The sequence below is a fragment of the Jaculus jaculus genome, chromosome 4 (genome assembly GCF_020740685.1).
Source record: "Jaculus jaculus isolate mJacJac1 chromosome 4, mJacJac1.mat.Y.cur, whole genome shotgun sequence".
Taxonomy (NCBI): Eukaryota; Metazoa; Chordata; class Mammalia; order Rodentia; family Dipodidae; genus Jaculus; species Jaculus jaculus.
This window is the reverse complement of record NC_059105.1, coordinates 66033006-66055948: the sequence shown is the minus strand read 5'-3', so window position 1 is coordinate 66055948 and position 22943 is coordinate 66033006. Positions and strand designations below refer to the sequence as shown.

The 22943-nt window shown below is 38.5% G+C and overlaps 1 protein-coding gene across 6 annotated transcripts in view; it reads left to right on the top strand.

Annotated features, from left to right (window-relative positions):
• Map3k20 (mitogen-activated protein kinase kinase kinase 20) overlaps window positions 1-22943 on the top strand; it is a 188993-nt gene that overhangs the window by 77733 nt on the left and 88317 nt on the right. For all 6 annotated transcript variants that reach the window (XM_045146950.1, XM_045146949.1, XM_045146948.1 and 3 more), the window contains exons 4-7: window positions 13780-13881; window positions 17958-18023; window positions 20985-21013; window positions 21127-21264. In XM_045146950.1, the coding sequence (XP_045002885.1) occupies window positions 13780-13881; window positions 17958-18023; window positions 20985-21013; window positions 21127-21264 (335 nt within the window). The remainder of the gene's footprint in view (window positions 1-13779; window positions 13882-17957; window positions 18024-20984; window positions 21014-21126; window positions 21265-22943) is intronic.

Here is a 22943-nt window from a genome sequence, read left to right as displayed (position 1 = left end):
GAAAAGGTTGTTAGAGCAAGCAGCTTTTGTCACACCTGAGGACTGGCAAGAGTGATTTAGCAGAGTGATCAACTGGAATGGGAAATGGAAGATGAGAAATCTTGTTGTAACTTTTCCAAAGCTTCATACAGATGAATCATTGGGGACCCTTCTGCATCAGTTTTTTCATGTGAATGAAGAAAGGACCAGAGAGATGAGCTCTAAGAAAGATGCGTAGGCCTACACTTCTTATACATGTTTGCGGAAACTTTGTATCACAGACATCAAACTGCTAATAATGGGGCCTGAGGAAATATCTAAGAGACTCTTGTCAACTTACTTTCCTTGGAAAAGAAATGAGTGGTTTTCCCTAAATCTGCAAACAAATGGGGTAGCTAGAACTTCAGACTCCAAAGTAAAAAAAAAAAAAAAAAAGTGCACTAATGGGTCTTTTCTTTGATCTTTGGGAACTCCTTCTTTCTGTACTGTTCCTTTTCCTTTAAGTCTATATAAAACATACAGATATGCTAACATAGAAACTTGAAGGTATGGTCAACCTCTGGGGGAAGAAAGCATAGGCTGTTATTTTATGCAGCAAACCAGTTGGAGAAGCACCTCCCACCCAGAGTATCTGATAAACTATAACAGTCAAGAAAGGGAAACAGACTTGCACCAAGGAGACAGTGATTTCGGGTCACAGAGCAGTCAAGAATTGTATCGTTAAGCTCAGGGGCTGATGGTGCATCTAGTTTCCCAACTGCAGTCTATCACTCTTCCTGCTTGGCTGAGAGAAGATTTTAGCTCTGCATGATGTATAAGTAGGCACAAATTCTCATTCAGCTCAGCCATGAAGAGCATAAATTTTTAAGTGCCCAAACTTACTTTCTTTAGCTTGATGTTGGTTTACTTTAAACACAGATACATCTAATATATATGTTTTGATATTGTACTGGTCTTTTTTTTTATTAGCCAGTTAAAGGTGTCACATGTAAGATTCCAGATATTTGCCCAGATTCACTTCTTTTGTTAGTTATAATCCAAACTGAACTTCATCTTGGCTATATTTTATTATAAAAAGGTTTTATGGGGCTGGAGGGATGGCTTAGAGGTTAAGCCTGCAAAACCCAAGGACCCAGGTTTGATTCTTCAGGACCCACATTAGCCAGATGCTCAAAGTGGTACATACATCTGGAGATCATTTGCGGTATCTGGAGGCCCTGATGCATCCATTCTCTCTCTCCCTCCCTCCTTCTCCCCCTCCCTCCCTTCCTTCCTCTCTTTCTCTCTGTCAAATAAATAAATAAAATATTTTTTAAAAATTTCATGATAATAGTATTTATGTAACAGTGCTACAGTTAGCACTCCATGTACAAAGGTTTCCAAACCATGGATTTATTAATCAACAAAAAAAAAAGAGAAAAAGACAAAAAGGGAGAGCAGGGTGGGTGAGAAAACAAATAAACAATAAAATACAAATGAAGTACAGTGCAATATATAATATAGCCACTATGTATATACCACTTAATTGTATCTGGCATAAGTAACCTAGGGCTGATTTAAAGTATAGATGCTTCTCTACTGATGATGGACTCATGTCCCAATACCCACTATAAATTGAAAATACTTAAGCTGAAAATACATTAAATACAATTGACCTTGGATATCGTTGCTTAGCAGCACAGTATACTGTGGAGTATCAGTGTTCATCTTGCAAGGCTTGCGACTGACTCACAGTCATGAATGGTTTGTGCTACTGAAAAGATCTCCAGTTCTGGTTGAAATTAGTTCAGCAAATTCTCTCTCCAAAAAGCACATATCTATATCTATATCTGTATATATATCTATATCTATGTATGTATGTATATATATGTATATCTATGTATATGTATGTATGTATATACACACATATATATGTATACATACATATACATACATACATACATACATACATACATACATATATATATATATATATGTGTGTGTGTGTGATGTGAACAAATTTTTTAGCACTATGGAAAATGTCCAAAGGCACAAGGCAGTATGTGAATTAAGTGCATTAGGCTGAAGCTCAGTAAAGTACTTTCTAGGGGAAAGTTAAGTGATTTGAAAAGCATTTAACCATGGGGTTTATGGTGAGTCTTCAGTTTGCAGTGAGGAAACTGAAAGGATTAAAGATTGTCAGTGTCTCTTCAGAGGGGTTGCATATTAGTTTAGCTACCCCCAGACTGAAAGCATGTTTCTCCAAAACAAGTGTAATAGCATATTGCCTTTCTTTCATCCTCACCTTCATAAGGCAGTTTAATTTCATTATGTGTCTTCTACATCCATGTCTTATTTGTCATCATTAAAATAACTTTTAAGTTATCTCTACATGGTTTCAGAGTACATCATTTGCACTAAAGCCTCATGCATTTGAAATGTGGTGTTTAGATCTGTGATCTGTAATCTCAACATTCATCCCAAGCGGCAAGGACAGTGGTCTAACATTAGGACTGTTCAATGTTTTAGAGTTCTATAAGGAATATATAGAACCATAACTCATTTATTTTTGAAGCTATTATTAGAAAACCTATTTTCAGGGGCTGGAGAGATATCTTAGCTATTAAAGAAGTTTGCTTGCAAAGCCTTCAGGCCCAAGTTTGATTCCTCAGTACCCATGTAAAGCCAGGTGCACAATGTGGTGCATGGCTCTGGAGTTCGTTTGCAGTGGCAAGAGGTCCAGGTGTTCCCAGACAAACAGACACATACACACACTCTCGTAAATAACTAAAAATATTTTTAAAAAGAAAACTTATTTTCAGTGACATCCTGAAGTTGTAATTGAGAACTTACATATCTAATAATATTTTGTGTTAATTTATGTTGCTTCTGTTTCCCCTCCCTTTCCTTCCCTGCTTCCCTTTCTTCTGGCCTTCATTTTTATATAGGCTACCTGTGTAAACGTACAAAACTTACATTTTTTTTCAAACTTATTTATTTATTTGAAAGAGTGAGAGAGGGAAAGAGGCAGACACAGAGAGAGAGAGAAAAAGAGAGAGAGAGAATGGGCACGCCAGGACCTCCAGCCATTGCAAGTGAACTCCAGACACATGCACCACCTTATGCATCTAGCTAACATGGGTCCTGGGAAATGGAACTGAGGTTCTTTGGCTTTGCAGGCAAACACCTTACCTGCTAAGCCATTTCTCCAGCCCCCAAAATTAATTTTAAGGTAATCTCAGGCTCATATATTCCTCCTAAATGGAGTTTTCTTATTGAAAATAAAGTAACTGAGAGAGTTTCTATAATATGAGAGATAGTGGAAGTATCCAGCATCTCTGTTTTCTAAGAAATTATTTTTTGCTGATGGTAGTGAAGACTACTTTATATTTGGCATATACAGTTATTCTTGTCTGTTTTTGGATTGTGTTCAAGGCAGGGCCTCACTGTAGCTCTAGGCTGGCCTTGAACTTACTCTGTAGCCCAGACTGACCTAGAGCTCATAATGATCCTCCTACCCAAGCCTCATGAGTGCTGAGATTAAAGGTGTGCACCACCACACCCAGCAACCGTTACTCTTAAAGGGTTTGCCACATGTGTCTATCAAATACTATTTTAGCAACTTCAAAAGACAGGAATTGCATGTCACCAGAAATACTTTTATTTATAGAAGACAGCATAGTTGTCTACAGTATATGGTAGTATAGGTATATGCCTTTATTATTACAGTAAACAAAGCCATTTATTTGTAAAAATGATGGTTCTTGTCTATTCCTTTATCCATCTAAGACTGCCATTATAATTCTATGTTATTTGACTGGTAGCTATTATTTAACATTGATATCGAAGATTAAAATTACACAGAAACAAAAACTTTGACTCTTTAAGATTTATTTTTTATTTATTGGAGACAGAGAGGTAGAAAGAGTGAGAATGGGTGCATCAGAGCCTCTAGCCACTGCATACTATCTCCAGATGTATGCTCCACCATGTGCATCTGGCTTATGTGGGACCTGGATAATCAAACCTGGGACCTTAGGCTTCGCAGGCATGCCATATCTCCAGCCTAAACTTAGACTTTTAACCAGTAAGAGAATTAATTGTGTGTGCGTGTGTGTGTGTGTGTGTGTGTGTGTGTGTGTATGTGTGTTTGAGACAGGGTCTCATTACATAGCCTGGAACTCATATGTATAGATCACATTGACCTCAAATTTGCAGCAATCCTCCTGCTTCCTGACAGTTAAGGTTACATGAGGCTGGGGCAATGGCTTAGTGGACAAAGCACTTGCCACTCAAGCTGCAGTACCTGGATTCAGTCCCCAGAACCTATGTTAAAAGCTGGATGGTGGGCTGGAGGCATGGTTTAGTGCTTAATGTGTTTGCCTACAAAGCCAAAGGACCCAGGTATGACTCCCTAGGACCCACATAAGCCAGAGGCACAAGGTGGCACATGTGTTTAGAGTTTGTTTGCAGTGGCTAGAAGCCCTGGTTTGCCCATTCTCTCTCTCTCTCTCTCTCTCTCTCTCTCTCTCTCTCTCTAATAAATAAATAAAATAAAATATTAAAAGGACAAGCTGGAGGCAATAGTGGGCCTCTATAATCCTAGCATATTGACGCTGAGTGTTGAGATTATAGGCATGCACCATCAACCCAGCCTGAGAATTAATTTTTGTTATGAGTATTGTTTTGTTATGAGTATTGTTATTTTTACCAGTGAATGAGTTTTCATGATTAAACAGTTAACTGTTTAACTTTAATTTCTGTTAACTGTTAACTTTAATTTCTGAGTATTTTTTTTCTACCTGTCTTTACAAAAGGGAAAATTTAAAAAGGTATTTGTTAAACTCTTAGACATTGTCATTATGGTGATAATCATTATGAATCGTTAGCACTTGAATTCAGTAATACTAAGCTTTCCCAAATGAGGTCCAACTGTCTTTCAAATTGGTCTTTTTAAATTTTTTCTTTCTTCCTGGGCATGGTGGCACACTGCTTTAATCCCAGCACTTGGAAGGCAGAGGTAGGATGATCGCTGTGAGTTTGAAGCCACTCTGAGACTACATAGTGAATTCCAGGTCAGCCTTAACTAGAGTGAGACCCTACCTTGAAAAACCAAAAAAAAAAAAAAAACCTTAAAATTTTTTATTTATTTATTTGAGAGAGAAAAAGGCAGAGAGAGGGGGAGAGAGAGAGAATGGGTGCACTAGGGCATGCAGACACTGCAAACGAACTCCAGACGCATGTGCCACCTTGTGCATCAGGCTTATGTGGAGCCTGGGGAATAGAACCTGGGTCCTTTGGATTTTCAGGCAAGCACCTTTGCCAATAAGCCATATCTCCAGCCCTTAAATTTTTTCTTGCTCATTTGTTTTTGTGTATGATGGGCGTACCAAGGCTTCTTGCTTCTGTAAATAAATACCAGACATTTGGACCACTTTTTGTGTCTAGCTTATGTCAATGGTTTGGGACTGAGCCTGGCCAGCAAGTTTTATAAACACGTGCTTTTGACCACTAAGCCATCTTCCCAGACCCCTCAAATTGGTCTTTAACATAAAGAGGGAGTTTTCAGAAAAGAACTTCTAGCAATGGGTGAATTAGCAGTTTAGCCAAATCTTCTCTCTAAAAAGCACATATACATTCTTGTAGACAAAATTTTTAGCACTCTGGAAAATGACCAAAGATAGATAGCAATCTGAAAAGAGTGTTTTAAAAACTGATGATTTGGGGTAACTATGAATCCACAGTGTTCTTGCCTGGGGAGGTGTTCATTCTTCTTCTCTAATGCCCACCTCAACACAATCAGCACAGAGGACTACCGGAAGGCTGGGCATCTTGTTGCCACAGTTGAAGTGTACCCATAAGATCTGGAACCGTGGGTAATATCCAAGCAGCATTGTTAGTAGAAGTGATGTTCTTGGTTGCAGGCAAGCAGATATGACCAGCAGCTACACTAGCCTGAACTAATCATTGTTACTTGGATTAATATATTCCTGGCTGAGGTCACACATAGGCACATCAGAGAATAATAGAGAGGCTTGTAGTCTCCACACATTCATTGTAAGTGTTAGATCTATGCATGTTGGCAAAGGTGACAAAAAAAAGTCCATAGAAAACCAACCCAAGACAGATCTACAAACAGCCTTTGAATGAACTCTTTTTTTTTAGTTAATTTAATTTTTTATTGATGTCTGTAATTATAGACAATAAACCATGCAGTTTCCTCCCCTCCCCCCACTTTCCCCTTTGCAACTTCACTCTCCATCATACCCCTTCCCCCTCTCAATGAATCTCTGTTTTATTTTCGATGTCATCATCTTTTCCTCCTATTATGATGGTCTTGTATAGGTAGTATGAGGCACTGTGAGGTCATGGATATCCAGGCTATTTTGTGTCTGGAGGAGCACGTTGTAAGGAATTCAACCCTTCCTTTGGCTCTTAAATTCTTTCCTCCACCTCTTCTGCAATGTACCCTGAGCCTTGGAAGGTATAATAGAGATGTTTTAGTGCTAAGTACTCCTCTGTCACTTCTTTTTAGCACCATGGTGCCTTCTGAGTCATCCCAAGTCACTACCATCTGAAAAGAGAAGCTTCTCTAACCAAAAGTGAGAGTAGAGTTAATATATGGGTATGAGCATTAAGAGAAGTACTTACCGGGCAGTTTGGTAAGCACAGTATATACATTTTGCCAGACAGCAGCAGATGTTACACCCGTAGGGCTCATGACTACCCCTATTGTAGGTTTTCAATATCAGAGATGTAGTCCCTCCCGTGGAGTGGGCCTCTAGTCCAAGTAGAGAGCAGTTGGTTTCCCCTATAACAGACATGCTACTATTGCACCCATTAGCTCCTTTTGCCCGGCTAGCCAAACTTAAGGCTTTCAATGTCCACTATTGAGTATCTCCACTTGTGATTTCTCTCTCTCTCCATTGAAGTGCATGCAGTATAGCTTTTTCCAGCTTTCTGTCAGCTGGTCTACATGGAGGAGGTTTTAAGCTCAGCTCCATCAGGATTTCTCAGTGACCTTGCAGCCCAAGTGTGTGGAGTCTTCAGCATCTTACCATCTATTCCTGGTAGGAAACCAGGGGCTTCAGCAATGGCCTGTAATATTTTGGGGATATCAGTGACCTCCCTGGCCAACAACTCATTGGAAGGTATCCCATCCCTGGCACTGAAAATTTTCTAGTAATAATCTGTGGCTTCTGAGTGTTCCATTGTCTAAAACAGTAGGTTTCTATATTACTTATTTATATATCCTCTTAGATTTTGATTAGCCCTCCCTCCACCTTTCCTTTACTCAATCTCTTCCCCTGACCTCACTTAGGCCTTTTCACTCCCATTAACCTCTTCTTTTACTTACATATACACAATACCATCCTATTAAGTCCCCCCGCCCCCGGCCCTTCCTTTCTATTTCCTTTATATCCACTTTCTGGCTTACTGGCCTCTCTGAGTTTTCTTCCTACTCACATAGAAGTCCAATTATTTGTAGCTGGGATCCACTTTTGAGAGAGAACATGTGACATTTGGCATTTTGTGATAGCCTATGTTTAATTGGGTTGTTTGATTTCTTATTATTTAGTTTTTTGAGTTTTTTGTATATCCTGGATATTAATCCTCTGTCAGATATATAGCTGGCAAAGATTTTCTCCCATTCTGTAGGCTGCCTCTCTGCTCTATTTACAGTGTCCTTAGCTGTAACAAAAGCTTTGTAATTTCATGAGGTCCCAGAGGTTGATCAGTTGTTATTATTTCCTGAGCAACTGGGGTTATAGTCAGAAAGTCTTTGCTAATACCAATATGTTGAAGGGTTTCCCCTACTTTTTCCTCTGTCAGTTTCAGAGTTTCAGGTCTGATATTAAGGTCTTTGATCCATTCAGACTGAATAATTGTGCATGGAAAGAAATAAGGATCTATTTTCATCCTCCTAAAGATACATATCCAGTTTTCGCAGTACTGTTTATTGAAGAGGTTGTCTTTTCTTCAATGAGTATTTTTGGCATTTTTGTCAAATGTCAGGTGGCTGTAGCTACCTGGACTTACATCTGGGTCCTCCATTCTGTTCCATTGACCTACATGTCTGTTTTTGTGCTGTACCATGCTGTTTTTTGTTATTATGGCTCTGTAGTATAGGTTAAAATCAGGTATGATGATACCACAAGCCTTATTTTTGTTGCTCAAAATTATTTTAGATATTCGAGGCTTTTTATGCTTCCAAATGTATTTTAGGATTGCTTTTTCTATTTCTGTGATGAATGCCATTGGAATTTTGATGGGGATTGAATTCAATTTGTAGTTTGCTTTTGGTAAGATTTACATTTTCATAATATTGATTCTTCCAATCCAAGAACATGGGATATCTTTTCATTTCTTGTCTTCTGCAGTTGCTGTCTTGAATGTTTTAAAGTTTTCATTGTAGAGATCCTTCACTTCCTTGGTTAGGTTTATTCCAAGGTACTTAGTTGTATTATTATTATTATTATTATTATTATTATTATTATATTGTTTTTTTAAGGTAGGATTTCACTCTAGTCCAGGCTGACCTGGAATTCACTATGTAATCTCTGGGTGGTATTCTCCTACCTCTGCCTCTCGAGTGCTGGGATTAAAGGTGTGTGCCACCACACCTGGCTTATTTTATTTATTTATTTATTGATGCAGTTGTGAAAAGGAGTGATTCTCTGATTTCATCCTCAGCATGTTTGTTGTTAGCATATAGGAAGGCTACTGATTTCTGTGTACTTATTTTGTATCCTGCTACATTGCTATAAGTGTTTATCAGCTCTAACAGTTTGCTGGTAGAGCCTTCAGGGTCTTTTATGTATAGAATCATGTCATCTGCAAATAACAGTTGAATGAACTCTTACTGCTTAGATGGAGAGTTGACCACTTTGGGTAGTTGAGCACCATTTCTATCTTGTCATTGGGTAATCTCTGCAGAACTGTGCAGATATAGGACAGTCCCTTTTAAATGGTTAGGTTGATAACTAAGAACAATATTTTAAAAACAAACCAGAGATATCACTGGGTATGTACTGTAAGGGAAATAGAGTTAATAAATTTATAATTTATAAATTATAGCCCATGGAAGTTAGTAAAACAAAATCAAGAAAAGCATTAAGGAGATAAAGATAGAATTCAGAGGTAGTATAATAAAAATTACTTATTTTTTATAATTTTTTGAGATTTATTTTTTATTTATTCAATTGAGACAGAGATAGGGGGAATGAAAGACATAGAGAGAGAAAGAATGGGCATGCCAGGGCCTCTAGCCACTGCAAATAAACTCCAGATGCATGTGCCACCATGTTTATCTGGCTTATGTGGGACCTGGAGAATCAAACCTAGATCCTTAGGCTTCACAGGCATGTGCCTTAACTGCTAAGCCATCTCTCCAGCTCACTATAATAAATTATTATAAATTATAATAAATTATCTAAAGTAAAGCATAAAATAAAACATGAACCAAGAATGCATAACCCATGTTTGGGAAGAAAAAACTACCAACAGTAGCTGGGTGTGGTGGCACACGCCTTTAATCCCAGCACTCGGAAGGCAGAAGTAGGAGGATCACTGTGAGTTCAGGGCTACCCTGAGACTCCATAGTTAATTCCAGGTCAGCTTGGGCTAGAGTGAGACCCTACCTCGAAAAAACAAAAAAAGAAAAAAAAAACCTACCAATAGAAATAATTTCTAGGCTGGATATGCTGGTGCGTGCCTTTAATCCCAGCATTTGGGAAGCAGAGATAGGAGGATTGCCATGAGTTCGTGATCATCCTGAGACTACATAGTGAATTCCAGATCAGCCTGGACTAGAGTAAGACTCTACCTCAAATAACTAAATAAATAGCTTCTAGTATACCTAGATATTAATAAACAAAGCTTTCAAAGCAATGCGTTCAGAAAACTATGTTTAAAGAATTAAAGGAAAGTATAAAAACAAATAATTATTAGAGAACCTAAAGTAAATAGATCTTTTTAAATAAGCCAGTGGAAATTTTGGAGATGAAAAAAAAATTGAATGAGAACTTCTCTAGGTGATTTTCTAGCATATTGACACAGCACAAGAAAGCAGTGAGTGAATTTCAAACTAGATAAATAAACACTACTAAATTCAAAAAAGAAAATATTTGAAAGCCAGGTGTGGTGCTATATGCCTCTCAGCCAAGCATTTGTGAGCAGAGATGAATCAATCAGGAGCTCAGGACCATTCTTGGTTGTACAGAAAGTTTAAGGCCAGTTTGGGCTACTTGGGATTTTATGAAAACAAAACAAAATAAGATAAAAAATAAAGAAAACTAACCTCAAGGTCCAGGAGGACAATGTAAAATATAGTAATTAGACTAGTGTATAGTAGGGAAGAGGAAGGGGTATAGAAAAGTGTTTCCCCGAGTAATGCCCTAAAATTTAATATGGTTAAACACATTGTTAATCAACATATCTGGAGGCTCAGTCAATGCTAAGTAAGATGAATGCATAAGTGCCCATACCCAGAGGCTGGAGAAATGGCTTGGCCATTAAGGCACTTGCCTATGAAGCCTAAGGACCCCAGAACCCACTTCAGCCACATGCACATGGTAGTGTATGCATCTGGACTTCGTTTGCAGTGGCTAGAGGGCCTGGTGTGCCTATTCTTTCTCTCCCTCCCCCCCCCCCACTTTCTCAAATAAATAAACAAACATTTAAAAAAAAAAAAGGGTCAAGCGTGGTACGAGCACTTGGGAGACAGAGGTAGGAGGATGGCCATGAGTTCAAGGCCACCCCAAGAGTACATAGTGAATTCCAAGTCAGCCTGGTCTAGAGTGAGACCCTACCTCAAAAAACTTAAAATAAAAAAAAAATCATTGACAAAGGAGGTCAGGGACAGTATCACATGTCTGCCATCTGAGCTATTGGGAAGCTGAGAGTCAAGGACTGTATAGAGCCTGGGCTAAGTATAGAGATTCTATTTTAAAAAAAGAATCAAGGTCTGGAGAGATGGCTTAGAGGTTCAAGTGGTTGCCTGCAAAGTCAAAGGACCCAGGTTCAATTTTCCAGGACCCACGTAAGCCAGATGCACAAGGAGGCGCATACATCTGGAGTTCATTTGCAGTGGCTGAAGGCCCTGGCATGCCTATTCTCTCCCTCCCTTCCTCCCTCCCTCCCTCCCTCCCTCCCTATTTCCCTCTCTCAAGTAAATAAATATAAAATATTTTTTAAAAGAATCAAGGAATTAACATGATAAGACTACAATAAAGAAAGATAACTAAGGAGGACAGGAGACACATAGAAAATAAGAAGGCCGACGCAAATTCAATTATGGCACTGATTCCATTTAATATGAGTGGTTTAAACACTCAAAGGGCAGAGATTGTTAGAATAAAGAGCAAGACTTTTCTCAACATGATAAATGACATCTATAAAAATCCACAGCTATTACCATATTTAAGGGGGAAAAGCTGTATGTTTTTGAGAAATGAGAACAAAATAAGGAGATTCCATTTTTACCACATGTATTCAACACTGTACTGGAGGTTCAAGGCAGACTAGTCAAGCAGGAAAAAGAAATTAAAGGCATCCAATTGGAAAGAAAAAGCTAAACTATCTTTTATGATATCCTCTATGTAGAAGGTCCCAAGAAATACCTCCCAAACATTGCTAAAACTAATGGACACACATTAAAAAGCTACAAAAATCTAAGCCAGCATGTAAAACTTAACTGTATTTCTATGTACTAGAAATGAACAAACCTAAAAATAAAATTAAGGAACAATTACATTCATAGGAGCTTCAAAAAGAATAAAATAGATGAGTATAAATGTTACAAAACCAGTACAAGGTTTGTACAATGAAAAGTAAAGAATGTTTCTGAGGAAAATTAAAGATCTATATAAATAGACATTACATGTTCATAGCTTGGTAGAGTTAATATTAAGATGATAGTTCTTTCCAAATTGATATTTAAATTCAACACAAGGGCTGGAGAGATGGCTCAGCAGTTAAGAGCATTTCTGTGCGAGCATGAAGGGCTGCAGAATCCTGAGAGACTGGCAGAATTCAATCCCCAAGACCCCCATAAACAGCTGAGGGTGGCCACACATCTGTAACCTAATCCCGTTGGGAAGCAGAGAACCAAGGATCACTGGAGCTTGTGAAAAACGTGGCAAGTTCTGGGATAAGCAAGACTCCAGCTCAAATGCAAACGGGTGTAAGAGAGATGGATCAGGAGACCCTAAGTTCCCTTCTAGCCACCACAGCAAGTACATGGGGGGCATGGGGTGCTGCAAGGGCACATAAACATGCATACACTGTGTGCATCACACACACACATCTTGTCCCCTCCACATAAGCAAAAATAAATAGATTCAACACTATTCCTATTTAAGTCTCAGAAGTTACTTTGGTATGAATTGAAAAGCTAATCAAAAATTTTTGAGTAAATGCAAAAAAAAAACAAAAAAAAAACAACACCTAGAACTAGTGAAATCCATCTTTAAGATCTAAGCTTTGAGGTTACAGGCTGCTTTATTTCAAGATTTATTGCAAATCTGCAGTCATCAACATATCATGCTATTATTGGCATATATGTCTAAAAGCATATAAATCAATGGAACAGAAGAGTCTAAATAAAAGTTCTTTATCACATATTTGTTCAGCAAATCTTTTCTCTCAATCTGCCACCTTTCATCCTCTTAAATGCATCATTAGGCAAAGCTCTCACATTGTTTCCAACAAAAGTCCCAAGAAAATTCAGTAGGACAAGATACCCTGTCATTAAATATGTTGAAACCATTAGAAATATGCAAAATAAAGCAAAAATAAATAAATAAAGCTTATACACTCTCACTTCATACCATATACAAAAATTAATTAAAAAATGGGTTGTAAACCTAAGTGTAAGGATTAAACCTATATAGTTTGAGATTAAGTAAAAGATTCTTAGAGAGCTGGAGAGATAGATGGCTTAGTGGTTAAGACATTTGCCTATAAAGCCAGAGGGCCCAGGTTCAACTCCTCAGGAGCCAGGTGCACAGGGGGATGCATGAATCTGGAATTTGTTTGCAGTGTCTGGAGGCCCTGACATGTCCATTCTCTATCTGCCTCTTTCTCTCTCTCCTTCCCTCTGTCTCAAATAAATAAATAAAAATAAACTTTAAAAAAAATTCTTAGATATGAAACTGAAGTTTCAAAGCCAAACAAGAAAAATTGATAATTAAAATCCATAAATACTGGGACTGGAGAGATGACTTCGTGGTTAAGGCACTTGCCTACGAAGCCTAACAACCCAGGTTTGATTCCTCAGAACGCACATAAGCCAGATGAACAAAGTGGCACATGTGTTTGGAGTTCATTTGTAATGGCTAGAAGCCCTGGCATGCTCAGTTCTCTCTTGATCTGCCTCTCTCTCTCTAATATATAAAATAAAAAACAAAAAATATTTTTTAAAAACTCATAAATACTAAGAATGAAAATACAAACAACAGACTGGGATAAAAGGTTTGCAAATCATGTAAGGCACTCTATTTAAAATACCTTCATCCCAAAGTGAGCTGACCCAGAACTTCTGGCAGATTCTCCACTTCCCTTCTTACAGTAAACATGGCTGGAATTACAAACCCCGGCCACAGCTTCTGGCATTTTAGGTTCCAAACTTGGGTCCTCAGACTTGTGAGACAAATATTCTAACTCATGAGCCATCTCTCTAGCCCCCAGCATGGAACAATTTTTATTTACTTTTGATATCCGTTGCTAAGCTCTTTAACATGCTTTCTTAATGAAAATATAGTCTTGTTTCTGAAATGCAACTTGTCTTGACTCATGTGCTTATCTTTTCTTTTACAATAGAATATGCTTCACTGGGATCCCTCTATGACTACATTAATAGTAATAGAAGTGAAGAGATGGACATGGACCACATTATGACTTGGGCCACTGATGTAGCCAAAGGTAATACTGCTAGCTATAATCTTATAGAATTGGCTGATAAGGTTTTTTTTCTACTCAGACCTAGAGTGGCAAAGTGTCAGAAAAATTTTGTTTTTATATATTTAGATATGCTTTCTTCAGACCAAATGTAATAAAAGTATTCGTCCCACTATACAGATAATATGTTAGGCCACTGCCTTTCTCTTACTGAATTCTTTTTATTTTTTCCCCTAAGATTAAGCTTTACAGAGTCATAACATCCAGGGCAGATGTTTTTGCCATGTTTTGTGACACTTAAAGACAAGTTCACTTGACACATTAAATGGAAAATCATAGTTCTGTTGTTCTGAAAGTCTCTCTGTGGTATATAAAAACATGAGTTATTGTGGGATTAGTATACTCATTTTATATATATGTGCTAAAAATATTAACTACTTGCCAGAAATTTTTTGTCCTCCTATGCAAATGCATCTCAGATATTATTTTATATGTAATGTAAATTTGGGTGTCACTCTTTGAAATTAAATATTCTTAGCATACAAAATCCCTAACCAAAAATAAAATCCCTAAAACTTGTGTCTGATTCTTCTACCCTCATAAACTCCTGCACAGACTAATGCTTTCTCTAAAGTAATTCAAATTCTATTGGTTTTCATCTAAAAATATATATATATATTCCTGACTGAGCAGTTTGGACTTTTATTCCTGCCAAAATTGACTTGGAAATAATTTTATCTAAGTGATAAATGCTGATAGTTACGAGTAATTAGCTCCTTGCTACTATCTTCTCTTTGAAAGCTCTTTACAAAGCAAAGGTGTAATGGTACCTAGCACTCAGTAAGGGGCAAACTTATATTTTGCTTTCATGACAAAGGCAAAGACAGTGACTTCTAAAATAGTCTATCCATTGGGAGATGAACTTGATGGTTTTGTTTCATCTGCCAAAAAAAAAAAAAGGAGGAAAAGTAAATGGAAAAAAAAGGTTTTAAGTTTTATGTTAGATACTGCCATTGAACAAGATACTCCATTGCCTTATAAGAATAATAAGGTCTATGTTTAGGGTTGACTACTTAAAGGCTTGATTGTGTTAACAAACTTAATTATGTATTCATGGGTCAGATGACTCAAATTAGCCTTAAAATGTCCTATCCTTTGAGATACTGTCATGTAACATCATAGTCACTTCTCTGCAAGCTTGTGTTACACAAGGGCCACGTGTGTGCAAGCAAGATGATGTGCTGTGACTGTAAGTTGCCTGCAGCATTGAAGGAATACACCGATGTAAATGTAAATGCCCACACATGCGTCTTTGACTTATAGCACTTGAAAGATATTTACATTCCAGGTGCTTAGCCAGTTATACCCAAGGTACTGCTTAAGGGTACTTAGGGTGGCAGACAGCGAGCAAATTAAGTGACACCAGTCACTAGGCTTCCAGCTGTGTCTCTGTACTGTAGAGTCCCAGGTTCCTGGCGGCAACATCCCCTATGCCCTGTGCCACATCATTCATGTCTGAGGGTCCAAAGTTCTCGGTTGAGATTAGCTCTGTAATTCTCTGGAGTGACTCAAGAGGGTTTGAACCCTTCAGAAGAAGTGCAGGGAAGAGAACAGAATTAAGGAGCAAACTGGAACTGGAGGTACAGGATAGGGAGGGAGAGAGTGGAGACCAAGAGTACTGTGTACTAAATCCCTCTTGCCTAATTGGTGAATTGGTCTTCAGTACTGATGGGCTTGGGCTTGCCTAAAAAGAAGCTTATTTATTCCTAATCTTACATAATGTGGCATGTAAAAATCCTTTCAGATGGTCTGTGAAAGGAAAAAGAGAGCAATACTTTAAGAATGACTTCACATAGACATTAAATAGGAGCCAGACTTCTGTTGACTCCATTTCGAATTCCGTCTATGCACCTTTCAGTTTGACCATGATTGGAACCAGTGAAGCATAATAGGTTGAGAAATCAAAGAATGAATAATTCATTATAAGAGTTGACTTGTACATTTGGAAATAGACATTTCTCAGCATCATTGCTGTTGAGAGTATGGCATCAAAGCTGGAACATTATCTCCTTGCTGAAAGGGAAGGGGAATCAAGGTGGGCCAGCAATCATCTGAAATTGCCACAGGTCAGCCAAAATATATACAAGGAACAGATCAACTGGGTATTGTTAAAGAAAAGGATCCACCAAAGTCTCCTCCATGGCACCTGTCAGACTTTTTCTGGGAAATCCTGAATGTGATGAAAGAAGTTTTCAACCTTGAATGGCTTGCCATAAAAAGAAGGCACGTGGCCCCATAAAAACAAATTCAATAGAATTTTATATGATTGCAATATGTAGTAATATGTATACCAAATACTTTTAAACTTTATATTGTACATTGTGCACCAATAATTTATGGTGGTTTTTCTTGTAATAATCTACCATCAGGAAGAAAAGTGCCCATATTTTAAGCATTTGTCACTAAGTCGTCTTTTTTTTTAAGTCCTTGTCAGCAAGTATAAAACCTATCTTGTCTTGCTTCTAGTAGAAGTAAAATTGACTCTCGATGAAAAATTATTTGGAAATTTTATTTTAAAGCAAGAGAGAAGTTAACTATGAAATTCAGTCATACAGACGATTAAAATGCCACACAAGCTATGTAACTTTTGCAGGTTGGAGTATAGATTACTTGTTATTAAATTAGATTCCTTTTATCCCAATTACATCTGTCTTAAGATCAGTTAAATTACTAATACTTTTGTTAACTTGACTCTTCAGTGATATCATTATAGCAAAAGGTAAATTTTTTTCCTATTTTATTTGTGCTCAATAAATTCCTCAATAAATGGGAGTCGAATAATTGATTATTAATGTTAATCTTTATGAAATTATAATGTTCTATGTGCTTTAAAAGCCAACTCCAATTATTAAATTATTTTTGATGGTTGGTTCATTAACAAAAGGACTCAGTTTCATGTAGAGTGGGGAAGGACTATTTCTACCATTGTTAAGAAAAAAGAACTTGAGAAATGAAGAGGAAGGAAGTACTTGTGGAAAATGTTCTTTTTCTTTACTCTGCATGGAAAGATCACACATGAATACAAAAATAACCTGATGCTTTAAAATATATATATTGTTTTTTTTTTTTTTAAAAAAAAAAAAAGAGGGGCTGGAGAGATAGCTTAGCGGTTAAGGCGCATGCCTGCAAAGCCTAAGGACCCAGGTTCGATTCTCCAGGACCCACGTAAGCCAGATGCACTTGGTGGCGTATATGTCTGGAGTTTGTTTGCAGTGGCTAGAGACCCTGGCATGTCCATTCATTCTTTCTCTCTCCCTCTCTCTTTCTGTCTCCCTCTCTCTCTGTCTCTAATAAATAAATAAAAATAAATCTTCAAAATATATATATATATTTAAAAAGAGACCAGTGCTCCTTATATAAATAAAACAAATATGTCTTAAGGTATAATTTCTGGTTCAAAATAAATTTATTTATATTTCATGTACCCAGTTGACTAGAGTATCTTAATTTACATTACAAAAATGTTGAAGAGAATTTTGGAGTGTGTTTAAATAGAGATATCTTATGGATTTTTTTGTGAGGAAAATAAAATATTTTATAAGCACTCTATATATTCTTCTCCCAGATCATCATGTAGTCTTTACAGCCATAATTAATCAGCTGGCCAGCACCGCGCCCCTCCTCTGTGCTCACTCCTAGGTCTTGTTGGAATGCGTCCTGAGAAAACCCGCGGAGCTGCAGCAGGGTGACTGCTGACGTCCAGATGAGAGCGGAGGAGCCTGGTCAGAACTTTGCAGATGCAGGCCACGCTTGCTAGAGGGATGCCTGAATAGCCCAGCCTCTGCCCCTAGTTACTGTGCAATTTCCATGCAATCACTGGAAAGTTAAGGTGTCTTTATTAGGTATTGGAAGAAGCTAGCCGTATCCAAAGTCAGATTCGTATTAGTTTTATTTCAGCGAACATTACTATGTAAATAGGTCTTGTATTCTGTTTTATTGATTACAGGGGTTTAGTTTCTGCCATCGATTACTTTGCAAAAATACGAATATGATGCAACATGGAAAAATACTAATAGGTTTTTTTTTTCTTCTACAAAAAGGAATGCACTATTTACACATGGAGGCTCCTGTCAAGGTGATTCACAGAGATCTCAAGTCAAGGAACGGTAATGTGGTTATATGTATTGATGTTACTAGTTTATTAAAAATTACACACACCTGTATATAAAAATAAATATCCTGCTCTGCATATCTTTTGTAACATGTTATTTGATCCAAGATTGATACCATGGAAATCTTTCCACTGTCAGTAAATACCAAGGAACTTGCATAGTGTTCTTCTGTGTGGACATAGTGGGATAGTTTACATTTCTTCTACAATAACTATTCACTTTAATACCTTTCAGCCTGACTTCTCAACATATTCCTAATCATCTTCTTAGAATCATTTTCTAAAAGCAGTATCTGCAGGTCAAAGCATGTTGTCATGTATTTTTAATCTTCTATTTTAGGTGGTTCTCTGTACCACCACTTTTGAGTTGTACTTCTGAATTATATGGTGTAAATTTTTTATGTCACTCATGCCTGTAAACCTGGAGCAGTGCCCAAAAGTGATCAGAATGCTTGAGAGTGTAGAAAGTGGAAGATTTCTTTTTCTTATTTCTCGTCTTCTGTACTTTCTGTAGTTTACTTATGATCCTATATTTATCATTTGGAGAGAGAGCATTTTAAAATAACAAGCAGGATTAGACATCACCTTCTTCCATTACGTCAACTCAGAGTTATCAGAGAAAGGCAGTAGGATTTAACAGAGCTAGCTAAGTAAACATCAGACTTTGCTACTTTAAAAAGTCATGCTATCAGTTATTTCCACACTTAATAAGTGATTCTCAGTAAGTAGAACCATTTATATTTAGCAAATCTTTATATCACTTCAACTAAAAAGGGTATTTGCCAGTAGTGTCATCTTAGACTGGGTAGTGGTGTCAAGTTGAGGAAAAGGAGAAGGGCCAGGCAGGTTCATGGCGCATGCTCAGCCTCCCTGCCCAAGACGTCTATCTGGGTGGCAGAAGGGGTAGGAAGGGAGCTATAGAGCTGCCACTCATAAGGAGTGCAGGTGGGCCCCAGGCTGAGCGTGCCAGTTAGCACAGCTTCTTGTCCTTCCCTCCTTTCAGCCCTCACTCACCCTTTGGCTCCTGTAGCTGCACACTCGGAGTATATGGTTGGCTAACCGGAAGTCATTAGGAAATAATGTAAAACCTAATAGGAAGTGTCAGAGTTTCATCCATGTAAATTTTCAATGCATGTTCAGAATTGAAATCTAAACAAATTATTTAACACATGCAATCAGCATGAAGACTGGAGAACAATAGAGAATGCCTCCATGTTTTTTATTAATATGGAACGTTTCATGGATTTGTGTAGGTTTTTAAATTCCCATTTATGTAGTTACTTGGTAGGAGCACAAATACACCAACATTGAAAGGCTTAACTTAAGATGTTGTCAGTTTGAATGCAGAGCTGCTTTTCTAACGACGCGGCATATTGTCTGTGTATCTGACTTCATCCTAGAGTCCACCCCTGCCCTTCCCCTACCACTGACATCCACCTGTTCATCCAGCCCACTGCTCCTGTGTCAGTATTTCTCAACGTGGGCCTTTCTCCTGCCCTTTCTCACAGCTGACTGTGGCCTCCTCATCTCTCTCGAACCCCAATCACCAACCACGTGCACGCACAGTTCCTTCTCTGATGCAGTCTGCCCCTGCACCTCTGCTCACTTCATTCTTCTGTGCAGACTTGTATGGTGCCTTCCATTTCTTCCAGAAATTCTTCTTGAATTGGCTCCCACCTTCATAGACCTTCTCTTCTGCCAAGAAAATTACTTTCCTGCCCAGCTGTCTGCTTTCTCATTAAATCCTGTGTCTTCAGCGTACGCATCATTCCTTCCCAGAAATTTCATCGGACTGCGCCACCCACTGGTTCTTAATATGCTCTCATAGGGAATTTACCCCCACTTTCTTTAAATGATGGAGGGGCTCTTCAACAGACTAAAAGCTCTGAGAAGAGAGGTAATGGCAGTCTTGCTCACCTTCGTGTTCCAGACAGCATACAGTCTCTTCTACCATAGGTGCTCTGCAAGCAGTTGCTAAATGGATGGGTACAAGGTTGCACTTACCCCTGCCTTTAGGAAAATTATTCTTCAACTGGGAGGAAGAATTTTATATACCATAAAGTGGTAATGTTAATGACTTCCCCAGTATCATATTGAGAGTCTGAGATCCTAAGTTAAATTTTAATTCTAACTGCTCTAAATTTTTTTAAATTGCATTTGTACAAAACCAGTATTTTAAAAGCCATTTTAAGCTGGGCGTGGTGGCATACACCTTTAATCTCTGTACTTAGGAGGCAGAGGTAGGAGGATCACCATGAGTTAAAGGCCAGCCTACAGCTACAGAGTGAGTTCCAGGTCAACCTGGGCTAGAGTAAGATACTACTTCAAAAAAAAAAAAACGCCATTTGGGGGCTGGAGAGATGGCTTAACTGGTTAAGGCACTTGCCTGCGAAGCCTAAGGAACCAGGATCAATTCCAGAACCCATGGAAGCCAGATGCACATGGTGGCACATGCATCTGGAGTCTGTCGGTGGCTAGAGGCCCTGGTGCGCCCATGCTCTCTCTACCCCCTCTGTCTAATAAATAAATAAAAAATAAATATTTTTAGTTGCCATTTTGATCAGAACCTCATGGTAGTTTTTGTTTTGCTTAATGTCTTTTATGAAATTCTTAATTCAATAAATGTGTTGATTTTACCTTTTATAATGTAAAATGAGACTCTTATGTATTCATTTTTATTTTTAGTTATTATTATCATTATTAGTTTTTGTGAGACAATGTCTTGCTATGTAGCCTTGGTCTGATACCTGGCTGTGTAGCCTAGGCCAACCCCAAACACTGACAATCCTCCTGCCTCGACCCCAACAATGCTGGGATTACATGAATGGACCAACACACCTAGCCTATATTGCAAAATTAGAAATTTTACCAAATCACTGCTATGAATACAAGGTTATGCTGTTTTCAGTATAAGACAATTCAAACAAGTGACTGTCATAATTTTTTTTTTTTTTAGTTGTTATTGCTGCTGATGGAGTGTTGAAGGTAGGAATGTTTCTTTTAATTTTTTCTTAAATGTCAATTTCTGACATAGGATCTTGTGACTGATCACCTGTTATCAGTGTGTAGACAGTTGACGCTGGTTCTTATGTTCTCAGATCTGCGATTTTGGTGCCTCTCGGTTCCATAACCACACAACACACATGTCCTTGGTTGGAACTTTCCCATGGATGGCTCCAGAAGTTATCCAGAGTCTCCCTGTGTCTGAAACCTGTGACACGTACTCTTATGGTGTGGTAAGTTCTCATTTCTTGTTTACCAAAGGAAACACTAAGGGGAGACAACCTAGAGAAGAAAGCAGCCACAGCTTCACCTGGGTTTCGTCGAGACAGGGCTACTGTTTCTAGAGGGACACTCAAAGTGGAGGCCTGGAAGGGGGAGCACTTCCTTCCTGTTGGAACGTATGCTGTGGTCACTCACCTGCATCTGTGCTCCTGAGTTGTGTCTTGTGTTGAGAAGAAACAAGCATTGGAACTGGAACTGGTCCCGGGCCAGTGCTCTCCTGCAGAGTGCTCTTTTTCTTAGTGGAAATACGGCATTGGGAATGTACGTTGGTTGAAACGAGACTTCTTTATGAAAGACTGCCCAAGCAGTATATAGCCACCAGAAGAGCTGGCAGTCAATTTATTAACGAGAAACATAGAACTGTAATGATTAGCTATTTGTGAATTTCTAAAACCTGCAGAAGAAATTGTACTTAGATGGCCTTGCCATGTCCGCTGCCAGGCCTAGCAAAAAGTAATGGTGACCTGAAACACACGTCTGACACATTACGTGAGATGCCATCAGGTCCACATAGAAGACTGAGTCATGTGGGCAGCGCATGTTCAAGGGAGGAGCAGGTAAGGAACGGGGTGGGCTCTCACCCGCCTTGTTGAGAACAAGGAAGCTCAGGTCCCGCAGTTCTTGTTGCAGGCAGGAATTCATTTGTTGCTTGGCCTTGTTTTTGTTTTGTTTGTTTTACTTTGGGGTTTGTTTTGTTTTGTTGCCTAAAGTGCTCTATATCATGGAAAAAGTCCAAAACATGATCATGAACTCTGTGTGTCTCATCTCCTTCTATTTATGCTGTTTCACACCTCTATTTCCACATGACACTTTCATTACTGGGAAAGAAATGATAGCTCAACCCCTATCTGCACACTCTTCTTCCTCAGCCTGTGCATGTTCCTCCCGACCTGCCAGTGCTAGCCCTCTGCAGGAAGGGGCCCATGGGTCAGGCCCTGCCCTTCCTTAGTCCCTGGGTATTTACTGCTGGCTTCATTAAGTTTGGGGCTTTTTCAGTTGGATAGCTCTAAGTCATAACACATCATATGTGCACCAAATTACAAACAGAGGTGAATTTTGTTGGCAAGTGAAATCATTTCAAACATAAAACATATGTTTTGGCTAAAAGCTGAAGTTTTAAAGGTTGGGAGATAAAAGTAAGATCAGGCTAAATATCTAATTCCCTTTAGTCCTGAGTGTTTCCAAAACTTAAAACTGTTATTACAAAGAGTGATGAAATTATTCTCACTGAAGGAGAAACCAAAATAATTGTTGCAAAGGAGAGATGCTAAAACTGTCTTCTCTGTGAAGTTACTGCTTTATGACATTCACACATTCATTTCCTGGAGATTCTGACAACAGGGATTTGTTGTCATTTAAGACTTTGTTCTGGGGATACAGCTCAGCAGTAGAGCCCTTGCCTAGGTTCTGTCTCCAGTGCTGCAAAAAGTAGGGGTAGGAAGCAACAGGGGGAGACTGAGATTTTCTCTTATGAAGTCACATTCCTTCATTTTTAAGGAAAGGTTTTACACCAGCTTAGAGAAATTTAAACTTGATATAGCACGCTTGTTGGGACAGTGCCTCACTTATCCTGAAGAACAGGAGCTGGCAGACTTACGCAAAGGAGTGGGCAGGGCATGGTTTTTTGGCC